A 24,699-nucleotide genomic window follows, 5' to 3' on the forward strand; every position below is an offset into this window, starting at 1 on the left:
GCCACAAACAGGTGACAGGACAGCTCAATGGAGAGAAACAGAGAACAGGTAAGTAGCAAACATCCTGTCAATACCCACTTTGGATGTTTGGTTTAATTAGAGCGGACTTGAACTCAGAACTTCCTCTCTGCTTCAAAAGATACACAATAACATAATAACCTTTAAAAAAACATTTTTGTTACAGCTGATACAAATCCTGCAATCAATCGGCAGTGTCTACTTCCTGCTTTCATGGAAGCAGACATATTGTTAACATCCTGTGCTTTCAAATTAGCTTAGATGTTGTGGCAGTCAGGGGACACAGGAGAGTTCAAATTACGTCAGATTAGACACAGATGAGGGGGAATTACACAGGCTCTCTAAAAACATACAAGGGTGGATTTTTCTCTGTTTTCCTTCTGTCATGTGCAAGAGTTCAGCTCCACTTTAAAGCATCTGTATGACATTTATTTATATTTGCTGAAAAAGCTATGTATCTCTTTTGAATGTTGAAAGTACATATGGTGGTGTGCTCTAACATATTGACAGTATATGGGAACAAAGTCTTAAGGCTTATTCACAGAAAGATTACTTTTTTCTTTTAAGCCAATAAATGGTATCATCCTCATTCAAAACTCTCTGCTTTCGCTGTGGCTAAAATGGTACAATGCTTTACTGCTACAGGAAAGAAGGATGCCAAACTATACAGACTAACAGCTGCTGGGGTCAGTGTCAAAACTGTAAAGGAGAAAGTGAAGAAATTAGCAGGGTTCACTGATGTCTTTGAATGCCTGCATTAAAACTCAGCGGAACTTAGTTCCATCTGCTTTGTAATGTAAATCCCTGTATTTCTCACATCAACTTGTATGATCATAAGAGGAATTGATCATCAGATGAGGTGACAGCAGATGTTGATTGAGAGAGAGACTTGCTGGAATTGGGGAACTCTGGAATTCAGCTATTAGTGCAGAGCAGGGCGCTGGCTGGCTGCGCTGCGGGACTAATTTTCTGTTCCTACCATCTATGAGAGGAATAAAAATGCTGTTTGCTTTACTTTCATTGCTAAACTGTCACCTGAGCTGTTACTACCTCTATGCTAGTCTGTATAGCATACAGACTAGCATAGAGGTAGTAACAGCTCAGGTGACAGTTTAGCAATGAAAGTAAAGCAAACTATACAGACTAGCATAGAGGTAGTAACAGCTCAGGTGACAGTTTAGCAATGAAAGTAAAGCAAACAGCATTTTAAATTGATCAGATGAGGTGACAGCAGATGTTGATTGAGAGAGAGACTTGCTGGAATTGGGGAACTCTGGAATTCAGCTATTAGTGCAGGGCGCTGGCTGGCTGCGCTGCGGGACCAGAAGAGGTGATTAATTTTGACATATGACCTCTTCTCTCTCCAAGTCATGCCGCCCTTCTTATCTTATCTGATTTTATCGCCCTAGGCCGTGGCCTTTGCGGCCTTTCCAGAAATCCGGCCCTGAGTATAGGAACCCCACAAGTGACCCCATTTTAGAAAGAAGACTCCCCAATGTATTCTGTTAGGTGTATGACAAGTTCATAGAATTATTTTTTGTCAAGTTAGCGGAAATTGATTTTTATTTTTCAGTGTCATTTTCCTCTTAACTTGTGACAAAAAATAAAATCTTCTATGAACTCACCATGCCTCTCAGTGAATACTTTGGGATGTCTTCTTCCAAAATGGGTATCAAATCGTAATAATCCGCACCACCTTCAAGCATGTATCTTCATTTATTGTAGAAAAAGACAAACATATTAAAAAGAACTGCAAGGCAAGACAGTCCGCTGTTTCGGGCTACCTGCCCATCTTCAAGTTGCCCAGTTCTGATTAAAACATACATCAACTGCACACATATATACAGATAACATCCAATCACAGAAGGTACACAAATTAGAGGACCTGATGGGGAACTGATCATTTACATATCCTAACCACACCTACAAGGTATGCAAATTAGAGGACCTGATGGGGAACTGATCGTTTGCATATGCTGACCACACCTACAAGGCCACAAGATAAGCTGATTGGCTGGAAGAAAATTTCAAATTCCCAGCACTACAAAAGTACAATAATGATTGTTATCAGTATCACCCATCACAATCACAAATGATCAATATGGATTCACATATCCATTAACGTATGGATACACGATCCCCACAAGCACGAGCGGGTGTCAAGAATAAGAATAGATATAAATATAAATAATCCAACTACCAGGGGATAATAGGAAAGGTCTGCCACCCAATAGGAAAACCAGGGGCGTGCATCAAACACAATATGTAAAAGCGCAATATGTAAAAAAGCGCAATATGTAAAAAAGCGCCAGCCTATTAGCGTGCTAACGGCAAGGAGATGTCATAAAAACGTCACAAAAACGTCAAACGCCAAACATCTAAAGAGCTTCTGTATGAGACGGAATCGCGTATCCAGGAAGAATTCCGTAATCAGGAGGAATTCCGTAAAAACAATAGGAATTCCGTAAAAACAATGCTGCCAATTCCGTAACCCAGGAGGAATTCCGTAATCAGGAGGAATTCCGTAAAATCAATAGGAATTCCGTAAAAACAATGCCGCCAATTCCGTAACCAGGAGGAATTCCGAAAACTGCATAGCAATATATTCCGTATAGGGCGAAATTACGTACCCAGGCGGAATCACCTAGCTACGCCGCCGCTATCTCCCGTATAAGACGGAACTCAATCCCGTACAACATGGCGTTACAAAAGCAGAACCCGCGGCTAAAAGCTAAATGGCCAGGATACAACCTACAGATAATAAAAAGGGCGACATGTCACCTAGAGCATGAAAATCTATGGAAATTTTTATCTAAATCCTCTAATCTGTTGAGGAAATGAGTCTGCCTCCAGTGGTTTTTGCAGGACAGTGTACATATACAATCTTTTCATTATGGACTGCTTTTTTCCATAGATTTTCATGCTCTAGGTGACATGTCGCCCTTTTTATTATCTGTAGGTTGTATCCTGGCCATTTAGCTTTTAGCCGCGGGTTCTGCTTTTGTAACGCCATGTTGTACGGATTGAGTTCCGTCTTATACGGGAGATAGCGGCGGCGTAGCTAGGTGATTCCGCCTGGGTACGTAATTTCGCCCTATACGGAATATATTGCTATGCAGTTACGGAATTCCTCCTGGTTACGGAATTGGCAGCATTGTTTTTACGGAATTCCTCCTGATTACGGAATTCTTCCTGGATACGCGATTCCGTCTCATACAGAAGCTCTTTAGATGTTTGGCGGTTTTTTTGACGTTTTTGTGACGTTTTTATGACATCTCCTTGCCGTTAGCACGCTAATAGGCTGGGCGCTTTTTTACATATTGCGCTTTTTTACATATTGCGCTTTTACATATTGTGTTTGATGCACGCCCCTGGGTTTTCCTATTGGGTGGCAGACCTTTCCTATTATCCCCTGGTAGTGGGATTATTTATATTTATATTTATATCCTTATTCTTGACACCCCGCTCGTGCTTGTGGGATCATGTATCAATACGTTAATGGATATGTGAATCCATATTGATCATTTGTGATTGTGATGGGTGATACTGATAACAATCATTATTGTACTTTTGTAGTGCTGGGAATTTGAAATTTTCTTCCAGCCAATCAGCTTATCTTGTGGCCTTGTAGGTGTGGTCAGCATATGCAAATGATCAGTTCCCCATCAGGTCCTCTAATTTGTGTACCTTCTGTGATTGGATGTTATCTGTATATATGTGTGCAGTTGATGTATGTTTTAATCAGAACTGGGCAACTTGAAGATGGGCAGGTAGCCCGAAACAGCGGACTGTCTTGCCATGCAGTTCTTTTTATGTTTGTCTTTTTCTACCAATAAATGAAGATACATGCTTGAAGGTGGTGCGGATTATTACGATTTGATACTATTGGATCCTGTGGTGTCCGGGTTCTTTCTCCAGCACACCTACCATTCCTTATTGGGTGGCTTACCAGTGAGTGCTACTCCACACATAGAAACTACTTCTTTCCAAAATGGGGTCATTTGGGGGTATTTATACTATCCTGGAATTTTAGCACCTCATGTAACCTGACAGGTGCTCAGACAAGTCAGAGATGCTTCAAAATGGGAAAATTCACTTTTTGCACCATAGTTTGCAAACGCTATAACTTTTACACAAACCAATAAATATACACTGAATGTTTGTCGTTTTTGTTTTTTATCAGATATGTAGCACAATAAATTTGGACAAATGTATACAGAAATTTTTACTTTGACAATTTTATCACGGAGTAAACCTTTTTGACAAAAAATTTTTTTTGATGAATATAATAAAGTAAAACTTGCAGCAGCAATCAAATAGCACCATAAGAAAGCTGTATTAGTGAGAAGAAAAGGAGGTAAAATTCATTTAGATAGTAGGTTGTATGACCGAGCCATAAACCGATAAAGCTGCAGTGGTCTGAATGGGAAAAAAAAGGCTCTGGTCCTTAAAGAGACACTGAAGCGAAAAAAAAAATATTATTTGTATGTGTAGCACAGCTAAGAAATAAAACATTAAGATCAGATACATCAGTGTAATTGTTTCCAGTACAGGAAGAGTTGAGAAACTCCAGTTATCTCTAGGCAAACAAGCCATTAAGCTCTCCGACTAAGTTAGTCGTGGAGAGGGCTGTTATCTGACTTTTATTATCTCAACTGTTCCTGGACCATTTACTTTTTCTCTGCTAGAAGAGAGGTCATTACTTCACAGACTGCTCTGAAAGACTCATTTTGAATGCTGAGTGTTGTGTAATCTGCACATATTATAGAATGATGCAATGTTAGAAAAAACACTATATACCTGAAAATAAGTGTGAGAATATTTTCTTTGCTGCTAATCTTCTAGTAATTATTCATAGTACACAACCAATTCACTATATCATATTTTTTTTTTTCGCTTCAGTGTCTCTTTAAGGGTCGAAAAGACTGTGGTCCTTAAAGGGAAGGTTCAGGGACTATCCCAAAAAATAAAAATCCCGATCCACTTACCTGGGGTTCCTCCAGCCCGTGGCAGGCAGGAGGTGCCCTCGGCGCTGCTTCCGGTGGCACGCCCGATCTGGCCAGGCCGGGCTTCTTGTGCGCTCCAAAACGCGCCCTCACGGCGATGCGCTGACGTCAGCGGACGTCCTCCGGGCTGTACTGTGCAGGCTCAGGAGGATGTCCGATGACAGCGCACCGCCGTGAGGCGCGTTTTGGAGCGCACACGAAGCCTGGCCAGATCGGGCGCACCACTGGGAGCCTGCGGAGCGGCGCAGAGGGCACCTTCTGCCAGCCACGGGCTGGAGGAAGCCCCAGGTAAGTGGATGGGGATTTTTATTTTTTTGGGATAGTCCCTGAACCTTTAAGTGGTTAAAAGGAAACCTCTATTTGTCTCAGTTTAGGTTCCCTTTAAGGCTGACTGTAACAGAGCACTTGTACTGACTACTGGTGGGCATGCTGTGCAATTTCATATCTATCTTCACCTCCAGGTCTTTCTCCTCACGGATGGAGAGGTGGGAAATACAAAAGAGGTGATAGAGGAAGTCCGGCGGAATTCATCCGCTCACAGGTAACTTCTCTTGGATGCTCTTCACATCCATAACAAGTGTAGCCACAAAACACATGATGTGAAGTATAGTCCCCTGTATCAGAGGAAAGTTAGTTAGGGCCCCTCAAAGCTCTGGGTCCGCCGCACTTGCAGGGGCTGCTATCATCTAGTTATTCCCATTCCCCCCCCCCCCCACTCAGGGGCGTTGCTAGGATCCTAAGAGATTCAGGGCACTTTTGGGCACTCTAGTGAGAAAATGAATGTGGCCATGCATCAAGATGCGGGTGTGGTCAGGGGTGGAGCCAAATGCACATGAACTTCACAGTGGTCTAAAGTGGGCCTGCCCAGCCAAATGTTGGCTGAAGCTTCCCTCTCCATTAATATAAAAACAAAGATGCAGCATTTCGCATAACTAGGCGGAGCTACCAGGCTTTTTGCTGGGTGGGCTGGCCTGTCGCCAGGTTATCTGGCAGTTCCCCGATGGCATTCCCTGACCTTCTAGTGCAGTGTTCCCCACCCCTGTCCTCAGGGCCCACCAACAGTGCATGTTTTGTGGAAATCCAGAGGTAGTTAATCAGTTCTGCTGAGATACTAATTACCCCACCTGTGCAGGTTTTGTAGTTTCCTGCAAAATATGCACTGTTGGTGGGCCTTGAGGACAGGGTTGGGGAACTCTGTTCTAGTGGACCCTCTCTGATGCTCCCACGGGCCTTCCATTAAGGCACCACAACTCCCTGCATGCCCCCATAAAGACATCACAGTGCCCAGTATGGCACCACAGCACCCAGTATGCCCACATTGAAGCAACTCATCACCGCGCATACAATTGATGCACCACAGCTTTCGGCATGCCAACCATTGAGACACCACAGCTGACTCAGGGGGACATCAGGGGCACCTCAGAATAGATCCAGGGCACGTGCCACTTTGGGGCTAGCAATGCCCCTGCCCCACTCCAGTTTACATTGCTGACCGACCACACAATGTTGCACCATATACTGTATATCCAACTCTACAATTCTGTTACATGGAGATGCATGACTAGAATGACTTCACAATATATTGGAATGTTTAATGCCGCCACACTGGTGGTTCTGGTTTTACCGTATGGTGTAATCTTAGGTGTTTCACATTCGGGATTGGCGAAGGCGCCTCCACGGCTCTCATTAAAGGCGTTGCCCGAGTGGCCAGTGGCACTTATGACTTCATCTCTGGGAAAGATCGTCTGCAGCCAAAGGTAAATGTGACTGGTACATGGAGTGGAAAGAATTGCTTAGATTTTTTTTTTTTTTTTTTTTTCATATGGGTCTTTGAGGTCCTAGCCTGGTCCAGCAGTATGCTAAAATGTCTTTAACCATATCCACCTTACACTTATTTTCCATGAATTTGGTGCTTATTTCCCTCCATGGATTGCTTCACTGGTTCCAGCAACAGTCTAAAGGTGCGTACACACATGCAACTATAGTAGTTTGAAACTAACGTTCCCCGATCATGTCAAACGACGATCGTTAAAAAGAAAAGCAGCCAACAACCATTAAGTCTAACGACGAACGAGCTAGATCATTAAAAACGAACGATCTAGCTTGGTGGATTTTTTCCCGACTAATCGTTTGCAAAAGTAGTACATCGTTGGAAAACGGTCGTTCGTACTAGGCTTTTGCCATTTCTCCATGGAAATTTTCGTTTTTATGCGCAATAGTTGCTTTACGTGATTTAACGTTCGTTCTAACGATCAGATCGTTACACGCCTTTAAAAACTAACTTTACTTAGGTCGTTCTTTCGTCAATTAAAAGTTTGTTTGTCATTCCCAACAAACGATCATTGTCTTATGTGTGTACGTAGCTTCAGTCAGCCCCACCAGTGTTACCCCCTCCTTGATGCCTAACCTTGTAACCATAACTGAAACTAGGCTCTGACCACCCTCTGTCCAATGGCCAACCATAACCCATATTGGCCTTCTGTCATGTGAGCACCAATCCTCCTGTCTGTCCAGTGACCAATAGGGATGATCAATGCGATGTAAATGCTTCGGAAATTATGCAAATGTGTATCTAAACATATGCAGTTTTAAAATGCACCAATCAGTTAAAACCCAGGCTTAAATTGATTGGTCCATTTTCAAACTGCATACATTTGCACCAACTCTGAAGAAATTGCAGATCTGTGATCATCCCTAGTGACTAACCATAACCCATACTGGCCTTCTCTCCCAAGAGCACCAACCCTCATGTCTGTCCAGTGACCAACAATAACCCATACTGGCCTTCTGTCTTGTGAGCAGAATTGGGTTATCTGCCTGAAATGCTTATCTCGGTACAGTCAAAGATCAGGCAAGCAACGTATGGTTTCAATGCCAAGCATGCTAGAAAATTTTAGGAGACTGTTTTTCATATTGTTTTTTTTTTTTTTTTTTTTTATTTGTCTCCAGGTACTGAAAGCTCTGAAATGTGCCTTACAACCCACTGTGAGTGACATTTCCTTAAACTGGACCCTCCCTCCTGGGGTGGAGGAGAAGTTAGTGTCTCAGATGCCCACGGCCATCTTCCAGGGTCAGAGGTCAATCATCTACGTCCAACTAAAGGGAAAGGTGTGTATTCTTTGATTACCAGACCTTTCTATAAAATGATGTCCTACTACTCAGCATTGTGTATCAGGGGATGCAGTCTCATCTCAGTTTACAAACTTGCACAAACAAGGAGTAGATCTGGGGCAGCACAGCTCAATTGCTCTTGATAGCTTGTCATATGCAGGAGCAATCCTAAGGGAAGAATGTGGAGAAGGCCTGATAGAAGGTTGCCTACTGGCTGATTCTGAACTTTGTAATATCTTCTAGATGGCATTTCAGGAGTGCAGACCATATATTGTCCATCAGAAGTTTGTGGCTGGCTACTTTATCACAACTGAAATATGTTGCAATGGTTTATGAACCTTACCTGCCTGCATGTGTTCTTGTACTTGAAGAGGAACTCCAGTGAAAATACTGTAATAAGTGCTTCATTTTTTACAATTATGTATAAATGATTTAGTCAGTGTTTGACCATTGTAAAATCTTTTTAAATCCGTGATTTACATTCTGACATTTATTACATGGTGACATTTTTACTGTTGGCAGGTGATGTAGCTGCTGCATGTTTGTTTTTGGCAGTTGGAAACAGCTGTAAACAGCTATTTCCCACAATGCAGCAAGATTCACAGACAGGAAACTGCCGGGAGTGCCACACTCCTCAGTTTCTTGTGGGAGGGGTTTCACCACAATATCAGCCATATAGCGCCCCCTGATGGTCGGTTTGTGAAAAGGAATAGATTACTCATGTAAAAGGGGTAACCGCTACTGATTGGGATGAAGTTCGATTCTTGGTCGGCGTTTCTCTAAGTTAAAATTAACCTAAACTGTAAATTTCAAAATGAGGGCCAGAATGACTCTATGGCATGCAGACACTGCTGCAAACCTCTGGAGCAGTAAAGCTGATCTGTAGTGGTCAGTTTTTGTGCTGATCTGGCTCATTCTGCCCCAGTGTGAACACATCATGGAAGCTTAGCAACGTATGATTAGCATGAGGGTTCCTGTACCATAAAGTCATTCCTATGTTTTCTCTTGCAGCTGGAAGAGGAGCAAGAAGCCAAAGTGTCTCTTCAGTACAAGTTCAAAAATGAGCTTCTTACCAATGATCTGGTGTTTCCTCTGAAGATGGACAGTACAGAGAGGTAAGCTGGAGATTTCATGGACCGGACAGAACTATTCATATCTCAGAGGGACTCTTTTGAAGAAGCTGTAATGTATGGATACTACATAAACTGCAGTATGTGGCAGATCCCCCCCCCCCCCCCCAACACTTTTGCACCAATGCTTCTCTAGAGCCTAGGTTCTCAACATGTGGTACACATACCCCAGGGGTTACTTCTGATGGTCCCTGGGGTACTCTCTGGCTTGATATACTTAATCAAGAATAACAAATACTAAGTCTCGTACAGATGCCTGCCTCAGCTGACTGTGGTGTCCACCGCACCCCACAACCCCCGACAACAACCTGTGGTCGATCTGCTGGGCACATCTACTCCACCCCGGCGACGTCAATCCCATTGTTTACGCACTCCCCTGCCTGGTAACTAACAAATCTGGAGTGTGCAGAAAGGATCAGACATAATTATACACCAGAAGATCCACGTACACTGCACCACTCAACTGAATAATAGTATGATACAAGCCTTATTCACTCCTATCTATCTCTCTATCTCTCTTTATCAGTGTTGGGCGAACAGTGTTCTCCACTGTTCGGGTTCTGCAGAACATCACCCTGTTCGGGTGCTGTTCGAGTTCCGCTGCCCGGCCTTGTAGTTCGGGCGAACCCAAACTAATCAATGCCCCCCGAACAGGGCCCCTATGGGGTCGCAGGCATAAGGGGGAGCATGCCCCGATCGCGGGGGGGGTCAGAAATTCCCCCCCACCCCCTCCGCTAGCGCTCCCCCCCTCTGCTTGCTTCCCCATAAAAAAAAGTTTGCGGAAAGTTACTAGTACCTGCTGGCTGGCTGTGACTAGGAGAGTGACGCGTTGAGGCCGGGCAGCGGGCGGTTCAGCGGTAGTAACCTTGTGGTACTTCCGCCCTTTCTCTGACCTCACGTCCTCTGCATACGAGGGTACGCGTCATGCGTACCCTCGTATGCATCATCACGTAGAGGACGTGAGGTCAGAGAAAGGGCGGAAGTACCACAAGGGTACTACCGCTGAACCGCCCGCTGCCCGGCCTCAACGCGTCTCCTAGTCGGACTCCTCCTCACTCATCTCACCACAGCCAGCCAGCCAGCCACCAGGTACTATTAACTTTCCGCAAACTTTTTTTATGGGGAAGCAGGCAGAGGGGGGAGCGCTAGCGGAGGGGGTGGGGGGAATTTCCGACCCCCCCCCCCCCCCCGCGCGATCGGGGCATGCTCTCTCCTTATGCCTGCGACCCCATAGGGCCCCCAAAAGCGGCATGTTCGGGGGTCCCATTGACTTCCATTGAGTTCGGGGTTCGGGCCGAACATCTGGCCCATGTTCGGCAGAACGGACCCGAACCTGAACATCCAGGTGTTCGCCCAACACTATCTATCTCTCTATCTATCGCCTATTGTACAGGATCAAAGTGGACTAATCAACCAGCAACTCCAAGGTAATCAAATCAATGATTCAATAAAGTGATATATGCATGTCTCCAAATACAAAAGCAGCAATAATATAGCATTTAATTGAATCATTGATTTTGAGCTTGGCATGGATTACCTTGGAGTTGCTGGTGGATTAGTCCACTACAATGTCACCTTTTATTGTTGGAGCCCTATTCCTTTGCATATGGTTTTTAATGTTATGTATTTGAATGAATAAAGATTGTAACATTATACTATTGAGTGGTGCGGTATATGTGTATCTTTTGGTTCTTTGGTGAGCCAGGCTACATCAGTTGGGCATGTGTACGAGCCAGGACAAGGTCCTCCAGCACCCAAGGCTGATGCTGGATACACACTGTTCGTTCCTGCACTCGATTCCCGTCAATTTCGTTTGTCCGATTCGCATTTCGATGGATGGTTAGGTCGATTGCCATACTTTACATGGCAATCGACCTAAAAATCATCAATGCGCTCGGAAATTTTCGGAAATGATCGAATCGAGTGGCGCATTCGATGCGGGAACGAACCGTGTGTATTCACCATGAGATAGAAAGCGAGTTCCGCACGATGTCGGTAGAATCAAACGGCTTTATTGAATCAACACATAAGGGCTAAAACCATCACCACATGCTGACATGTTTCGGACGTTGCATGTCCTTAATCATAGCATAGGTGCAAGTGAGCAAGGGTGATCCTTAAAAAGGGTGGGACCACACCCGACAGCACATGCTCAAAGGTCCACCTTCACAGAAAAGTGTATCATAAAAGATTGGGCAATGACCCAAACAATGTGATCAGAATAAAAACATACAAAAGTATGAAATGCTTATGATTGGATACGTTACAAAAATACGCAGCAATAAATACTAAACATTTTTTTCGAGTCACATTGTGTGGTATGGCAGATATATAGACGACCTTCTGGTCGTCTGGGACGGCACGCACGACGAGGCTCTGAAGTTTGACTTCCTTAACATTAACAATTTGAATCTTGTCTTTACTTTCCAATGGTCACCTCAAGAGGTCAATTACCTTGATCTCACTCTTAGGGGCGATTCCGCCCTGCCCTCGGTAGTCTCTAGCACGTACCGTAAGCCCTGCAGTGGCAACTCCACCCTGAGGGCGAACAGTTGCCATCCCCTTCACACTATCCGAGCTGTCCCGGTGGGTGAGTCCATACGGATCCGTAGGCATTGCTCTGATGTTTCGGTTCTTGGGGTGGAGTTGGGACACTGTAGGTTCTCGTCTTGCGGAGCGTGGGTATCCCAATTGGATGATACAGAGGGGGAGGAAACACGCACTCATGAGAACCAGGGATGAACTTTTACACCCCGGTTCTCGAGGGGCATGTTCGCGATCAGATGGACACAGTATTCGTGACCACATACAGTCAAGAATACAGACAAGTTATACAAATTATCAAAAGATGCCTGCCAGTATTGCAGGCTGACGACACTCTCTCAATGTGATTCTCAAACAAGGAGTCAGTTTTGCTAGCAGAAAGGCCCCCACATTGGGGAGCATTTTGTCCCGCAGTTTGTTTACCACCGGCACACGACCGTGCTGGTTAACTACCCAAGGTTCATACAGATGCAATTTCTCTACTTGCCATTATTGTAGCGTTCATAATATCACTCGATCTATTGTCTCCCTCTCTAACGGGAAAATTTTCCCTATTGGACAATATATATATATATATTGTCATACCAAGTCCGTTGTCTGTCTTATTTCATGTTCCTTTGTCAGGTACAATATGTGGGGTGTACTACCCGACACCTCAGACAACGGATAGGTGAACATTAAAGAGGAGCTGGCTGGCTCACTGTGGAGATATCCAATGTGGCCAAGCATTTTAGGTCGGTTCATTCAGGTGACATGCCGTCTTCATTTCAAGGTATAGAGCGTGTCCAAAGACCTTTGAGGAGGGGACGCTTACAAATGTCTTCTCACTCGAGAAGCATATTGGATTTTTCAGCTAGGGACACGCTCACCGAGAGGCCTTAACGCCAGATGGGACCTACGCTCAGTTACCTGATACACATACTGTCCTTGTGTTTTTTTGCTTCTGTCTTTGTTTTGTCTTGCCTTGATCTATTGGTTTGCTCTATACAATATTGTTTTGTATTTATTGCTGCGTATCTTTGTAACGTATCTAATCATAAGCATTTCATACTTTTGTATATATTTTTATTCTGATCACATTGTTTGGGTCATTGCCCAATCTTTTATGATACACTTTTCTGTGAAGGTGGAGCTTTGAGCATGTGCTGTCGGGTGTGGTCCCACCCTTTTTAAGGATCACCCTTGCTCACTTGCACCTATGCTATGATTAAGGGCGTGCAACGTCCGAAACATGTCAGTATGTGGTGATGGTTTTAGCCCTTATGTGTTGATTCAATAAAGCCGCTTGATTCTACCGACATTGTGCAGAACTCACTTTCTACAGCATTGGACTTTGGGTCAGAGCAGCCCGGTTTCCTGCACTGTCGGCAGTTGGGGGTTGTGAGCAGAGTCCCACACACCTCAATATTCACCATGAGATGCCAAAGTGCACTCCTCTATCCCTCCCACGCCAGCCATCACACACTTATTGCTATTAGACTAAGAGGCCCCAACACTTTAATCTCTATCTGGCTTGTGGTCATCACCATGTATCCCTTTTCTTCTCTCTGCTTCAAACACTATAGGGGAATGATAGCGGGGTGAGTTGTGCACCCCCTGAGGCTGTAACCTCTCGCCTCTGCCCCAGCCCTGTGCATGTGTATATGAGCCCTTAGAGCTGAAGTTGTCCAGAGTGGTGAAATGTCTTCAAAGGCAGTAAAGTAACCTCCGCATTACACCTTTCTGTTCTAGGTTTGAGTAAAAATGGCTGCACCATTGCACATGCTTTAGTATATGGCAGACTGGGTTGACAGGGAAATTGGAGGCAAGCTGCCTTCAAGTATCACCCTTCAGGCATAAATCTACTGCTGGACGGGAAGTACGTCACTTGAAAACCAGCATCTGCACACGTTCCAAAAAAATATTTCCATTGCCTTTCATTGTTTGTGGTGCCGTGCCTGGTGCACAGTAATACACTGCTGCTTCTGCATGAGTTGGAGCACTTCTATTGCATCACAGAGAGCGCCATGTTCCAGAGACACTGAAGCGAAAAAAAATATATTATTTGTATGTGTAGTACAGCTAAGAGATAAAACATTAAGATCAGATACATCAGTCTAATTGTTTCCAGTACAAGAAGAGTTAAGAAACTCCAGTTATCTCTATGCAAAAAAGGCATTAATCTCCACGACTTTCAAAGTCGCGGAGAGGGCTGTTTTTCTGACTTTTACTATCGCAACTGTTCCTGAACTATTTACTTTTTCTCTGCCAGAGGAGAGGTCATTAGTTCACAGACTGCTCTGAAAGAATCATTTTGAATGCTGAGTGTTGTGTAATCTGCACATATTAGAGAATGATGCAATGTTAGAAAAAACACTATATACCTGAAAATAAAAGTGTGAGAATATTTTCTTTGCTGCTAATCTTCTAGTAATTATTCATAGTGCACAACCAATTCATTATATCACATTTTTTTTTTCGCTTCAGTGTCTCTTTAATGGCCATTGTGATGAGGTGCATTAGGTGGGGGCAACGTAGGTGAAAAAGGGCCTCAATCTTCAGCCTGCTTTTATGGTACACTTAACCTCCCTGGAGGTGTGAAGATTTCCAGATTTTTGGGTCTTTACACCACTTTTCAGACCCTAAAATCAGGAAATTCAAACTGCCAGAATGCCTGCAGCAGCCATAGCACTCTCCCTGTGCTGCAATTTTCCTTCCATCCTCCAGGTGTTGGTGTAACTCTGTAGTGAGATCACTGATGGCGATAGCACCAGAGCAATTCAGAGCCAACGACAGGAAGAATGGCTACAGGGTAAGCACCTGGATCCCCGGTAGGTGAGTAAAAACGCCCACTATACTCTGTATTGAGCTCCCAGCGGCATAGCTCAGGCTTAATGAGGTAATCTCACAAAGTCTTTGCTATGGGATGTACCTCAAACTGAGGAGCCAATATATCTCGGTCAAGGTGCCGGGGTACTCGCCCACACAGGCTTGACACATCTGGTCCGCTGGTGCACAATTACTCCGTGGGTCACCACTCCAACTGTAGGCAATATAACAAGGATAGAGGTCGGCACTCAAATGGCGATAATAAAGTTACGTTTATTCAAAAGGTAGCAAAACGCAACATGTTTCGGGGTAACACTTGAAGGTGGTTACCCTGAAACATGTTTTTTTTGCTACCTTTTTGAATAAACACAACTTTATCACCATTTGAGTGCCGACCTCTATCCTTGTTATAGAGCCAATATAAATGACAGGAAGTGGTATGACCAAGCAAAGTTCTTTCATGACTTTCTTTTTCTTCTTCTTCTTCCCAACCCCCCCAATATGTCTTGTATCAGGCAAACCATCCACAGACTGGCAGCCAAAAATCTGATTTCCCTACTGGAACTGGACATGGATGGTGAGGAGGTGAAGAAACAGATACTGGAGGCCAGTCTACAGTCTGGGGTCATCTCTTCTCTCACAGCTTTTGTAGCCGTCAACAAGGACACAAAGACCCGCGTGGAAGGACCTCCTGTGACCAGACGTATCCCTCCAGTTGGTAGGCTTTAGAGATTTGTGTAGATATTACTGTCAAATTTTATCTCCACTACAAGTGGACATAAGGCCATATCTAACACTATCCAATAGTTTGCTAGCTTTGCAGGAAGTACAAGCATTCCAAATATTGGATGGATTGGTGAATTGGCTGACCATGGCATCTGGCGCCAGCATATGTCTTAACAACATATGACTTAACGGTGCTGGAAATTCAGGTGCGCTGCCTAAGGCCATAATGTGAATTATGGCGCTAGCAACGCTTGAACAGTAATTTAGGCACTGTAAGATGGAACCCAAATTACTTTAAAAACAAAAACCATAACCCCACTACATCCCTGAAGTCAATGTCCACACTTCTCAATTCAACCTGTACTTGCACAACTTGACATAAAGGTTGTGCTGATGTCTCAAAGTTGCATGGCCGGCTCTCCACCTATTTATACTCAAGTCGCCTATTCTGCCATGCGGTGGTGTAGCTGAGGAGCTATACCCCCCCATCCCCCAGCACTTTATAGATAAGGTGCACCAAAAACCCGCCAAGGACAACCATGTCAGAGGTGCTAGGAGGGGGATGGGAAGCTGCTTGATTATCACAACATTTATAGTACTATAGGTAAGTGATCATTAACATCCCTCGTACAATTTTTTTGTTTTTTGTTTTGTTACACGCAGCTATCACCTCCGCGCCACTACCTGCGCCCCCCCCCCCCCGCAGACCCCTTGCGCAGCCTGGCCAATCACCACCAGGCAGCGCTAAGGGGTGAATCGGGACTCCCTCCGACACCATGACGTCTGACGTCATCCGGATCGTCGCCGGGGGAAGCCAAACCGGAAAGCCCGTTCTGCACAGGATTTCCTGTTTGCTCTGAGGGGAGGGGGATGCCGCTGCACAGAGGCTATCATGTAGCTAGGCTAGCTACATTATGTATATAGGAGGTTAAAAGCACAGGACCAATATAGTGCCAATACTGCAGCTGAGGGAGGGCCATATGGGGCCCCTCTGGCCCAAGGGCCCTGGTGCAGTCTATCTATGCAACCCCTATTGCTACACCACTGCTGCCATGCAGTGGTGTACCTAGGGAATTTGACACCCAGTGCTGACTTTGAATTAAAAAAAAACATATAAAAATTTTTTTTATGGGAGGTTTGACGGGTCGGGGTGCCAAGAGTTGCTGCAAATTTTGGGGGAAAAGGCGTTGTCAGGATATGGACGGTGCTAACTGTTATGGAACTCTGTACTCTACACAGTGCTGCATAATTTATCAGGGCCATATAAATAATATGGTAGGACATTAGACTGACTATATGGCACGATTAATTTGGGGACAGTCAGAAAAGGGGACATGCAAGAGATGGGAGGGGGGGGGGGGGGGATAAAGAGACAGAGGCACAAGACAGAGCCTGGTGGGAGAGAAGAAATGGCAGGAAGACCTCACCAGGACTGCAGACAATCACCAGTGTTTGGCAGGGACATGGTGTTAGAAGAAACTGAATTTTGAAATGAGGAAGGGGTCATGGGGAAGACAACAGGGGGGAGGGGGAGCTGGGAAAAGATAACATTACCTGCAATCAAGCTAAATGAAATTGCCTGGAACTTGCTTCTCTGCTCACTACAGAAGTCTGCTGTCAGCACCTGTATCATTGGCTTCCGCAACAGCAGACTGCCCTGCATTATTAATTACTCTGATCAGGATAAATCAATAGCCCAGGGCACTCTGGTATTACAGCAGCCAGTGCACATGGCTACTAACGACAGGCAACTTCTGAAGCACTAAACACATCCTGCCACCTCTCCCTGCTAATGTCCCAGCTGCAGCACAGCAATCATTCTCTCTACTCACCCTGCTGCTCTGCATTCACTCACTGCAGGCTGTGTAGCAAGGAGACCTGCACGACCTATTTTCCAGAATGTTGCCCAAACTATGAAAGGTCCCAGGTGGAAGCACAGTGGCTGGGCACCCCTAGTCATGGCTACACACTGTGCTGAGAGCACCTGCAGCCCTATAGAAGGTACCACTGCTGCTCACACTGCTCCTGCCTGTGTCAAATACTATCCACTCCCCTCCAAGTTGTAGCAATTGGGGAACCCTTAATTTGGGTTTTCTCTTGGTGGACTCAAACCACTAGAGCTGCAGCCACTAGGGGCGCACTCTACAGGCAGTAGCAGTGTTAGTGAGTCTTGCCCACGGTCTCCTTACTGAATAGGTGCTGGCTTACTGAACAGGAAGAGCTGAGATTTGAACCCTGGTCTTCTGTGTCAGAACCCTTAACCAGTACACCATTCAGTCCTGTTACGGCCTATGGCGGTGCGCACATGATTGCTGCTGAGCAGAAATTGGCGGATTTGCTTGAAGGTGTAATTGTTGACTTGGCTACACATGGATGTTGCTGCATTGCTTTCTTTCTGTTTGCAGTATTGGCGGATCCAGGCGCACCAGTGAACAGACTCGTCAGTTTTGCCAGCCAGCCAATTCCGATCTCCCTGGGAAGTGCCAGTGGTAAGATATGAATCCAAATAAGACCCATTCCATGTTTATCCATTAACCCTAATCAGAACTGTTTTGTGGCACAGGCAATGGGGATTATCAATGAGATGCAAATTTCTCCTTGCATGCAAATTTCATGTAAATGTTATGCAGCTTGATCTTGGACCAATAAAAATTGAAGTCTTATTTCAAGCTGCATATAATTTACATAAATTTGAATGCAAGGAGAAATTAGCATCTCGTTTATCGTCCCTAATAGACAAATCAGGCTTGTGCCTGGGGCAACGCCCTCAGGAGGGGCACCAGAGCTTGGCACACTGGAATTCAGCTGCCATTACAGGCAAGAAAAATCATTTTAACGCCTAGCTTGGCATGCCACAACTGCAGCACATGCACAGCAACACACCATGAGTAGAGATGTCGGCAAACTGTTCAGGAACCGTTCGGCGAACCCCCTCACCCTGTACTTCCGGGTCGCTATGACCCGGAGTAGTACGGCTGCGCTGGGCCAGCAGTGCATGTCTTTGATCGCGCGTCTGTTGCCAGGCACTTTCTGTGCGTGTGACGTCACGCTCATGCGCAGAGTGCCCAGCAACAGGCGCGCGATCAAAGTCTCGCACCGCTGGCCCAGCACAGCCGTACTACTCCGGGTCATAGCGACATGGAAGTAGCACTGGCCATAGGGATTCGCTGTCGAACGGTTCGCCAATATCTCTAGCCATGAGTGATTACCACAACTGCAGCACAGGCCACACTCCTAACCACCCCCGACACACCCCCTAGTCATGCCCACCAAACATTTTTCTAAAACTTTTTTTAAATGATTACACCCTAAATGTGGGGAGGAGGGTGAGGGTGCCCGTGGGTGGGGAGGAGGCGAAAACATGATCAAGGCGCCAGCCGCGCTGATGTGGGATGTGGGTCGGAATTGTATTCCTCCCTCCCTTCCCCCTAATGTGCCCCCAATGTCCTCCTGCTTGCAGAGTAAAGTGCGGAGCATGCCGTCCATCCTTGTGTACCGGCATCTGGCTCTTCTTACTGCTTCCTATGTCACAGGAAGTAAAGTGAAGCCAGATGCCGGTACGTGAGGATGAATGGTAAGATTAGATGACAGGCTGCTCCGCTGCGCACTTTACTCTGCAAGCAGGTGGGGGGATACTGGGGGCACATTAGGAGGGAGGAATGTAATGGCGGCCACCTATCCCGCATACCGCATTGGTGCGGCTGGCGCCTCAATCATTTTCCCCCCTCTCTGCCCAGCCGGCCGAGACACTGGGGGGCTTGCATGAGTGATTACCACAGCGGCAGTCCATCAGTGATTACCAGTAGTATGAGTGGTCAGTCATGTGACCCCCATAATCCATTGTGTGTTCTCTATTGTTGCTTTAACCACTTGCTGACCGCCCACTCAGAACGCACGTCGGCAAAGTGGTAGCTGCAGGACCAGTGATGCAGATCTTCAGGCTAATTAATCAGGAAACAGCCGCTCGCGCGAGCGGCTGCTTCCTGTCAATTCACGGCGGGGGGCTCCGTGAGCAACCTGCGGGCCGCCGATCGCGGCTCGCAGGCTAAATGTAAACACAAGTGGAAATCCGCTTTGTTTACATTTGTACAACACTGCTAACAGTAGCAGCATTGTACTAGATCAGCGATCCCTGGCCAATCAGCGGCCGGGGATCGCTGTCACATGACAGGCAGGAGCCCGTTAGAGGCTGCACAGGACAGATTCGTTCCTGTGCAGCCTCCAATCTCTGGGGATGGGAGGGAGGAGAGGGAGAGGGGGGAATCCTGCGGTGGAGGGGGCTTTGAGGTGCCCCCCCCCTCCAGCCACACGCAGGCAGGAGCGATCAGACCCCCCCCCCCCAGCACATCATCCCCCTAGTGGGGAAAAAGGGGGGCAATCTGGTCGCTCTGCCTAATGTTTGATCTGTGCTGGGGGATGTAGAGCCCACCCAGCACAGATCTCTGTAACCAGCGCTGGTCCTTAATGGGGGGGGGGGGGGGGGTAAAGGCTGGGTCATCAAGTGGTTAATACTACAGCGTCTTTATTCCCAGTAAGGCCTTCCGCCTGCTGAAGTGGTTAAAGGAAAACTATAGTGAAAAAGGCCAGTTTAACTTGAATCTCCTTCCAGCTCTCTGCAGTCCTTCTGGGACATTCCTCTGTACTCCCATCTGCAGCTGTGCCTAGCTGAATGCTGTCTGGCCCCAGGGCTCCTGATTTTGCTCTTGTAAATTGCCGTTTTCTATGGCGCAGTTCATAAAAATTGCACTTGCGCTGAACACTCCCAGGCATGGGAGGGCGCTCAAGGAAGTGTGTGGCCACGCATGCGCAGTAAACTGGCTCAGTTGCCAAGCTTTCCAAAGGGCGCTGCTGGATGGAGCAGAGGAACTGCGAGTGACCAGGACTACAGGGGGCTGGAGGTCCCACACTGCACTAGGGTTGGGTGCCGCCATAGACTGTAATGTTAAAGCTATAGCCGTGCAGGCGTATTACTACAAAATCTCAAATATAGGTGCCGGCGATGGCTGCACTACAAATTGCGTGCCCAATAGTGAGGAGCGTAATGACCTAATTATGATTACGTGAAATGTAACAATTACGATTATGGACCTAATCAAATTCATAATTCCATGACATTCTGTATTAATGCAGAATTTCATAATTCCAGATTTTGTTTTTGTTATTACGATTGTTTCCGTAATGGAAACTAATCAGAATTTCGTGTTCAACGCAGAAATCTTGCCGTTCTCGAAATTGTTCTAGTCCAGAGCCTCCTGATGCGTTTAAAGCGACAGATCAGGATATTCAGTGCGCTCCTGTCCCTAAACGACTATCTCAAACAATGATAATAATCTAAAATAATAATCTAAAATAAGCAAGCCCTGGTGCGCTACTCTCAATGAGGGGTGTATACCCTCTACACAACTTCTATATTAAATGATGCCAGTGCTCAACAGGTGTTAATCATACAATTACTTATGGCTACAGTGTTACTGTGTAAAATGTATCAGCCCAGCGTCCTCCACTGTTTGCCGTTATAAATTATTAGAATAAAAAATAAAAATGACTCAGTCCATTATAACAGTTCTCATATCTATAATAAAACTGCAGGTCCCAGTTCACAAGTACCAATACATAATTTGCAGTTTCCAATTACACCAGCACAGGGGATCCTTAGCAGAATTCAGGTATGCTCACCAGACAGTCGTGCCAATCATTACAGTTGGCTCTCTCGCGTGTGGCCCAGCCAGTACTACTCTCCTCCGTGCTCTCAGCCGCTTGACAGCCGCATACAAACCGCACATGTAAGAGAAAGCACTTCTATAGCGTAGTACGTTAGTCCTAAGTGCACACCCTTTAGTGCCTGACATCCAAGCCCTTTCAGGCTGTGACCCAGCACCACTCTATCTCCCGCACTCAGGCACCAGTATATTAGCCTCTTACCAAAAGCTTTGGCTGACCTTGCAGGCTCCGCTCAGCAACAGCGTTTTGTATTCAATATACTATTTCTCTTGGCTCTTCAAAGCAGACAGCACCTTTGAACTCAAACAAACACTCCCATAGTGTAACACCGCTTTTATTCCAGTAAAAATATTTAAAATTGCACTCGCAAGATTCCAGTAAAATATGCGCATATCAATAGTAAAATCCTCGATGTTCAGCGTCTCCCTCCGTGGTTAGGCTCCGCAAACAGTGGAGGACGCTGGGCTGATACATTTTACACAGTAACACTGTAGCCATAAGTAATTGTATGATTAACACCTGTTGAGCGCTGGCATCATTTAATATAGAAGTTTAAAGCGACAGCATGAGCAGGGGCCTTTGCATTATCAGATATTGCAAGGTCCAAAATCAAGTGTCTCCGCATGCATGACTGCTATGTGCACCTTGACAAAGAGCACCTGTCTTAGAAGTGGCTGCAGGTAGAGCCTCCGGATACATTTAAAGCGACAGCACATGCAGGGGCCTTTGCATTATCAATAATTGCAATCAATGAGCGACTTTCCTGAGTTTAGTAATTAAATTTGCATAATTACTATTTCGTAATTAAAATAACTTTCTATAGAAAACCTGAAATTACAAAATTTCGTGTTAAAAGTGAATTTGCGCCAAAACACAAAATTACACAACATAAATTACAATTACGGGATGTATGGCAATTACAAAATTACAAATTTGCATCAGCTGAAAAATTTGTGTCCATCGTAACAAACGTGAAATTAAGCAATTTCAGCTCAACGCTAGTGGCTGAAACAAATTGCTAGGTAATCTTGGAGAAAACCTTACCCAGAGGGAGAGCCATCTTTCACATTTCCCTGTGCCCAAATTTCATGTGGCTGGAACATACATAGAAGAATCCCTGGGTGAGTTATACTGGCCACTTTTATTTCACTTTAGGTACATTTTTAAAAGGCAGCTAATCCATACTGGAGTCCATTGTTCCTATAGTAACTGCTGCTCTGTTCTGTCTCAGAGTTAGGTGAGGAGGCAGATGCCGTACCCAGCGTGACTACCGAGAACCCTCCGGTGGTGGAGACCCCTACTGGTGAGTAATGTGTATGTGCAGGCTGAATAAAGGCTTTACCCGAGGATATCTTTATGGGAGTCAGAGCCTATTTTATAACATTGCCTCCTGACCAACTAAGATTTGGCTTTCTGTGGAATGTATTTGTACTTCATTAAATGTCTGTCTGATGAAGCCTTTCTGGGATCGGGAACTCATACACACGCTATTCTTTCTCTTGGCAGTGGAGACTCCGCCCCTCTACAGACTGATCGCGCTCCAGAAAGCAGACGGCTCTTGGAACGCTACGGCAGATGTGGCGGCCATTCTGGGAATAGCAGAAGATTTTGCAGACAAGCGTCCTGATTCGGTAACCTACAGCAGAGGCCTATGATTGAGGAATTCATATGAGGGGACACAACGGGAAGGGCAGTTAGACACACTTGTTGCCAGGGCCGTGCAGAGGTTGCTTAAAGAGAACCTGTACTGAGTAAAAATATTTAAAATAAACACATGAGGTGACTACAAATGAACATTACATAGTTACCTTGCCAGCAGTTCCTCTCAGAAGCGCTCCATTTTCTTCTGACAATAATCCCATCCAGTTCTGACAATATTTTGTCAGATCTGAAATCTATCAGTTGCTTTCAGTTATATATCAGTTGCTGTCAGTTATAGCTGAGAGGAAAACTGATGTACCAGGTAATGTCCATGATTCCCTATGGCTCAAGTGGGTGTTACAGTTTAACTGTGTGCTGACCAGAAAGCAGTTATGGGTAATGGCCATTTTCAAAATGGAGGACGGAAAATTCCCTTCATCACAGTGGACAAACAGGACGCGGGACAGGAGAAAGACACCGAGGAGTAGACTACATGGAAGGTAAGTATGACTTGTGTATGCTGATTTTGACTTTTAATTTTCAGTTCAGGTTTACTTTAAGTGTGGGGTGCTCAAATTCTAAACAAGGGCCTCACCCCAATGCACAGTAGTACCTCCCCCCAGCCCCCTTGCCCTGCAGTGACATGTGACCTTCACCCTCCGGCTCTCACTATCCCAAACCATACCTCTGAGCCCCTCCGCTTGACACATACATTCAGTCACAGGACCGCTAGCTGCATTCAATGGTGAGTCAGTCGGACCTTCACCCACTGGAGTCCCCCCCCCCCCCCCCCCCCCCCCCCTTATTTCTGGCTGGTGGTATTGGTTGTCATGTGGGTGCTGATGCTCGGTGTCATGTGGGTTCTGGGTGTGAGGGCAGAGTGCCATGTGGGTTCTAGCTATGGGTGAGTATCGAGTCATGCGGATGTTGATTGCAGGTACTTAGTGCCATGTGAGATCTGGGTGCGTGTTCTGGATGTCGCGTGGGCTCTGGGTGCAGGTACTGGATGTGACATGAGTGCGAATAGTGAGTGCCATGTGCAGGCTGTATGCAGGTGTGAGTACTGGGTGCAATGTTAGGCCTGGGTGCAGGTACTTGGTGTCATGTGAGTACTGGGTGCCAACTATGGGGGAAAGGGGGTGGATGTTGGGAGAAATAAAAGGTCAGAAGACGTCAGTGTGGGTGCTGCAGGAAGGGGAAGTAACTGTGGGTGCTGTGGAAGGGAAAGGTCACTGGGGGTTTTGGGGGAGGGAGAGGTCAGTTTAGGTCCTGAGGGAGGTCACTGGGTGCTGCTGGGTATAAGAAGGGTGCCATTGGGGGAGGGAGAGGTCACGATGGTTATTGGGGGAGGCTAGATCACTGCAGTGCTAATGCTGGGGAGGGAGAGGTCAGTATGGGTCCTAGGTGAAGGGAGAGGTCACTGTGAATGCTGAGCAAGGGGAGAGGTCACTGCTGTCAGGGAGAGACACTATATTACCTGCTCCCACACAGCTGCAGGGATGGTTACACTAGAATCCTGTATGGGACCTCTTTACGCGAGTGTCCCCGATGGGGAGGAGCTTCCCACGGGTGGGGGCAGGGCTTCCTGTGCATGGTAGGTGGAGATTATTGGGGCAGCGCTTATTTTCATAGCCAAAGAACCTTTTTAATGGGCATTTTAAAAGGGGCGGGGGGTGCTTTGGCACCCAGAGACCCTCTCTGCATGTGCCTGCTTGTTGCTCTGTGATTGGTTACCTCAGATGAGGGGGCACAACAGGAAGTGGTCACACTGGTGTCCCCTCATCTCAACTACCCAATCACAAGGCAACAACTTGTGAATATCCCTAGATTAGGGGTCAGGAGGTCAGATTCCATTTACAATCAAATATCTGCTTCAATTTCTAATATTAGAATAACTTGATGTAGACCTGCTAATACCCTAAAGAATGACCAGACTTGATGGATCACCTCCTTCCCTCCATGTATATTGTTCATAGATTTGCAACTCACCCTAA

The 24,699-nt window shown here is 45.9% G+C and overlaps 1 protein-coding gene across 1 annotated transcript in view; it reads left to right on the forward strand.

The window, feature by feature from the left end:
* The first annotated feature begins 27 nt into the window (after positions 1–27).
* LOC137544078 (von Willebrand factor A domain-containing protein 5A-like) overlaps positions 28–24,699 on the forward strand; it is a 28,338-nt gene continuing 3,666 nt past the window's right edge. Inside the window, exons 1-9 of the mRNA XM_068265144.1 lie at positions 28–48; positions 5,486–5,565; positions 6,667–6,781; positions 7,974–8,132; positions 9,147–9,250; positions 15,133–15,335; positions 17,749–17,832; positions 22,296–22,367; positions 22,571–22,695. Coding sequence (XP_068121245.1) covers positions 28–48; positions 5,486–5,565; positions 6,667–6,781; positions 7,974–8,132; positions 9,147–9,250; positions 15,133–15,335; positions 17,749–17,832; positions 22,296–22,367; positions 22,571–22,695 — 963 coding nt within the window. The remainder of the gene's footprint in view (positions 49–5,485; positions 5,566–6,666; positions 6,782–7,973; positions 8,133–9,146; positions 9,251–15,132; positions 15,336–17,748; positions 17,833–22,295; positions 22,368–22,570; positions 22,696–24,699) is intronic.

Source organism: Hyperolius riggenbachi, chromosome 1 (assembly GCF_040937935.1).
Source record: "Hyperolius riggenbachi isolate aHypRig1 chromosome 1, aHypRig1.pri, whole genome shotgun sequence".
Taxonomy (NCBI): Eukaryota; Metazoa; Chordata; class Amphibia; order Anura; family Hyperoliidae; genus Hyperolius; species Hyperolius riggenbachi.